The sequence below is a fragment of the Austrofundulus limnaeus genome, unplaced genomic scaffold, assembly GCF_001266775.1.
Source record: "Austrofundulus limnaeus strain Quisiro unplaced genomic scaffold, Austrofundulus_limnaeus-1.0 Scaffold1660, whole genome shotgun sequence".
NCBI lineage: Eukaryota > Metazoa > Chordata > Actinopteri > Cyprinodontiformes > Rivulidae > Austrofundulus > Austrofundulus limnaeus.
Genome location: NW_013954062.1, coordinates 2,521 through 7,320, shown reverse-complemented (window position 1 = coordinate 7,320; position 4,800 = coordinate 2,521). Strand labels below are relative to the sequence as shown.

Sequence of the window (4,800 nt, the reverse complement as noted above, 5' to 3'; positions counted from 1 at the left end):
TCTCTGTATTTGAAGGAATGCCCTGTTACATAGTTTTGATTTACTTTGTGCTGCAGATGAATGATACACCTGTACTAATTTTACTGCAAARGAGACCAGCTGTGCCGTATGTTTTGGAGACAATACTGACAAAAAGACAGGGGACAGAGCTGGAAGYGGCAGAGCTGAAGATATTCAGKTTCTCCTTGACCGTGACACAAATAGGAACAGGATCATCAGAGGTATGGCATAGGTGTAACAACTGGGAGATAAAGTTAGAGAGGTCAGACTGAGATGGTTTTCCCAGAGGCGGGACAAAGGGGGAATTGGTAGAAGGATGTTAGAGATGCAGCTGCCAGGAAAAGGATAAAGAGGACATGTATGGACACAGTTAGAGACGACATAGTAAGTAAGTAAGTAAAATTTTAATTATTTAGCACCTTTCASAGAAATAAATTCACAAGGTGCTGTACAAACAGTTAAGAACACCCATTCAAGAAGACACGCAAGACAAGCATGGGGGAACAGGTGTACAGGTCATGCAGCAACAGAGACAGCAACCCTACCTTTAACAAAAAGAAAAAAGAAGAAAAAACACACAAGGGAAGATGAGGAAAAAACAAAAAATCATATTATATCAACAATGTGACACACTATGGTGTTTATTTAAAAAAAACCTCTGTATAGAGCATATTTATTAGCCAGAGGAGTAAGTGAGTTTGGGGGGGGTGTATCTGAAGCCATGAGTGTTGTATGGTATGTACTTGTGTGAATATCTGAAGAATGAGTCCGAAGAATCGAGTCCCCAAAACCAGCACAGCCATAATACAGAATATGGATGTTAACTGTTCATTCTGTGCGGCCCTCAGCTTGCTCCAGGAACCAGATCACAGATGGGTGTGAGAGGGGGGGAGGTGTGGGGTAGAACTTCAGTCGACATAAACATCCAGGGAGAATTTAGTCCACAGCTCAAGGCCATGTAGGAGAGAGACAAATTCTGTAATCAGTTATTTGGGAACAAAAGAGAATGTTCTGGGTCAGGCAGACAATAATTTTCCATCTGCCTTCATGTCCACTGGTACCTCTCAATGTGGCGAATCCAATCAGACAAATAGTGTGGACAATCTCGTCAAGCCGAGCTCTCAGCTTTCTCCAAGATCAATTCCATCTGGCCAGCAAAGTCCAGGAACCACAGCCGGCCCGCGACCCTCAACAGAACCGCTTGCAGACCGAGTCCAGCTTGCTCAAGGCTAAAGTCTGAGTGCTGATAGAATGGCAATCCTTCATATTGGTCAGGCAGCCAGGAAATGAAAAGCCACCAATGCTGTTTTGTAGAACACCAGGAGACCACCAAGCCAATCTGTAGAATCCAGTGATCAGGATCCAATTATATATCCAGAACAGAGAAGAACAGAGGTCCCACCTTTCACATGTCCTCCCATGGAAGAAAAAACTTTGTTCCAAAAATTTATTAAGAGACCAGCTAACCAAATACATAAAAATAATAATAACCATCATTTCTGGTTTCGAATGAAAACRTAGAGAAGGCTCCGAGCACCAAAGCAGGGAAGATAAGGAAGGGCAGGAGAGAAGGAAAAAGCTTCTTACTCCTCCGAGAGCGGAACAAAAAAAAAAAAGATAAAACAAATGGAGGTACTGTAGATGGAGTGAGGACAAAGGATGCTGTGGAGGAGACTCACTGGTGACCCCTGAAAATGGGCATCCTAAGACAGGGCCAGACTAGAAGTCATGACGATCTTCAGAACAACCCGTTTTGTATCTCAAGTGGAGACTGCATGGCACCTATAGCAGGGGTCTGACTGAAACACCTGGACTCTACAATCAACATTAGTCTATGATGTGTAKGAAACTAGAAACCCAAAGGATAAGACATTTTGCTGCAGTCCTGTGTGCCAAATTTCTGAAAAGAAATGTCATACAATTTGTTAAAAGGTGTCATGTGTTGTCATCAATGCAAGTTCCCACACAGTGATGAACGTGTGCTCTGCATTTGAGCCATCACACGACATTCAACCAAGTGGAGCAGTTACAGAACAGGTGTCTTGCTCCAGGACATCACATGTGGGTCATGGCGGGGAATTCAACATGAGACTGTCTGGTCCCAAGTCGGCTTCCCCACCACTGCATCCCAGCCGCCATCTGTTTGTGCTCGAAGTGTGTACTCGAATGACTCTCAGCTACAACAAGGAAAAATTTCAGACTTTTTTAAAAGACATCTGCATTTTAGTTTTGTAAGTAAGTAAGAACACTTTATTTATTTGGCACCTTTCATTGATAGACATCACAAAGTGCTTCACAAGGAGCAAAATAATATGGAAACATATAATAAAACAAGTTAATWTGACTAATAAAACACTAATTAAATTTAGCTAAAAGCTTGTCTGAGTAACTGCATCTTATGCAGCTTCTTAAAGAGGTCAGCAGAGTCAGAGACACAGAGACACAGGGACACAGAGACACAGGGACACAGGGACACAGGGACACAGAGACACAGGGACACAGAGACACAGAGACACAGGGACACAGGGACACAGAGACACAGGGACACAGAGACACAGGGACACAGGGACACAGGGACACAGAAACACAGAGACACAGAGACACAGAGACACAGAGACACAGAGACACAGAGACACAGGAACACAGGGGCAGGACGTTCCACAGTCATCTGAGAGGACATGTCCACTCGGGATTTAAAACTGATTTTAGGAACCTTTTGGTCTTAAGGAGATTGCAGCCAGAAGAGYAAGGAGTCAACATTTCTGTAATACATTGRGGGGCCTGTCCATTAAGAGATTAAGTTAAGGATTAAAAGTTAAAAGTCAATTCTAAATAATAAAATGTTACTTTCTAAACAAAAGAAATAAGCTCTTACTTTCTGAGATGTTCATGCTCCTTCAGGAAAAGCTCAGTTTTCCTGTTGTTCACCCCTGAGCTGCTCTTATAGGACCTGAGGAAGAAACAGAACAGATGATCTGACCTGATTCAGGACGTTCCTCTGCATCAATTACAGTGATTAAAAGTTTGTGATCAGTTAAAAAACTCTGGAGCATTCTAGTTTTCTACTTCCTGATTGAAAACTTTAAAGTGACTTTCTCTAACTAACCCCAAAGCATCATCCTCAGTCTCTTATTTACACTGTCTGGACCTATCTTAATTCATCATCCATTATCTGTTACCACACACCTCCACGCTCATCTCTATGGGAATATTTAAAATCCAGTCTCGYACATTTTGTAATTAGTCTACATCAAATCAGAAAACCCCTCTCTTCCTCTGTCTGACTGTGCTGCTCTCCTCCTCCTCCTCTGATGTAGCATTTCTCTGCATATTGCAGGCCACATGTAACCACTCTCCCTCAGCTTCGGCTGAATGAAAGCCTTGTGGTTTGATTTACTGTAGAAGGCACTTAGAGAAGAAATCCCCCAGAGGAAGAGAGAAACATATAGGCGAGAGGGAGATACAGATGCAGGGAGGAGGAGGGGAGAGGTGCCTCTTATTGGAGGATGAAAGACAAGTAGGGTGGAGGCTGTCAACAGGTTCTGAAACTATCTGCACACCTCTCCCCCTGCTGGTTAACATTAGCATAGCACATATCTAAAGAGGAGAGAAGGGAAACGTACCACGGAGTGTTAGGGCCACACTATGAGATTATTTTTTTAATGAGAAGTCCTAATTTTACCAAGAAAAGTCACAATATTACCACAAGAGTCACAATAGTATCAGAAAGTCACAACATTATCAGAAAAAAGTCACAATTCTACGACAAAAGTCACATTATCAGAAAAAGTCACAATATTACCAAAAGTCACAATATTAGCAGAAAGTCACAATATTACCAAAAAACTCACAATATTAAGACAAAAGTCACAATATGACCAGAAAAAGTCACAATATTACCCAAAAAAGTCACAATATTACAAGTCACAATATTACCAGAAGGTCACAATATTACCAAAAAACTCACAATATTATGACAAAAGTCACAATATTACCAGAAAAAGTCACAATATTACCAGAAAAAGTCACAATATTAACAGAAAAAGTCAAAATATTACGACAAAAGTCCCAACATTATCAGGAAAAGTCACAATAATGTCAAAAGTCACAATACTATCAGAAAAAAGTCACAATTTTATCAGGAAAAGTCACAATATTACGACAAAAGTCACAATATTATGACAAAACTAACAATATTACTAGAAAAAAGTCACAATATTACCAGAAAAAGTCACAATATTATGACAAAAGTCACAGTATTACCAGAAAAGTTCACAATATTACCCGAAAAAGTCACAATATTATGACAAAAGTCACAATATTACCAGAAAAAGTCACAATATTACCAGAAAAAGTCATAATATTATCAGGAAAAGTCCAAATATTAACAGAAAAAGTCCAAATATTATGACAAAAGACACAATATTACTAGAAATAGTCACAATATTACCAGAAAAAGTCACAATATTAACAGAAAAAGTCCAAATATTATGACAAAAGACACAATATTACTAGAAATAGTCACAATATTACCAGAAAAAGTCACAATATTAACAGAAAAAGTCCAAATATTATGACAAAAGACACAATATTACTAGAAATAGTCACAATATTACCAGAAAAAGTCACAATATTAACAGAAAAAGTCCAAATATTATGACAAAAGACACAATATTACTAGAAATAGTCACAATATTACCAGAAAAAGTCACAATATTAACAGAAAAAGTCCAAATATTATGACAAAAGACACAATATTACTAGAAATAGTCACAATATTACCAGAAAAAGTCACAATAT

General features: G+C 39.3%; 1 protein-coding gene across 1 annotated transcript in view; it reads right to left on the bottom strand.

Annotated features, from left to right (window-relative positions):
- The window catches only part of LOC106536026 (Golgi SNAP receptor complex member 1), a gene marked incomplete at its 5' end in the record, with an annotated part of 9,166 nt that overhangs the window by 2,189 nt on the left and 2,177 nt on the right, over positions 1 to 4,800 (bottom strand). The window contains 1 exon segment of the mRNA XM_014033196.1: positions 2,876 to 2,950. Within this exon segment, the coding sequence (XP_013888650.1) occupies positions 2,876 to 2,950 (75 nt within the window).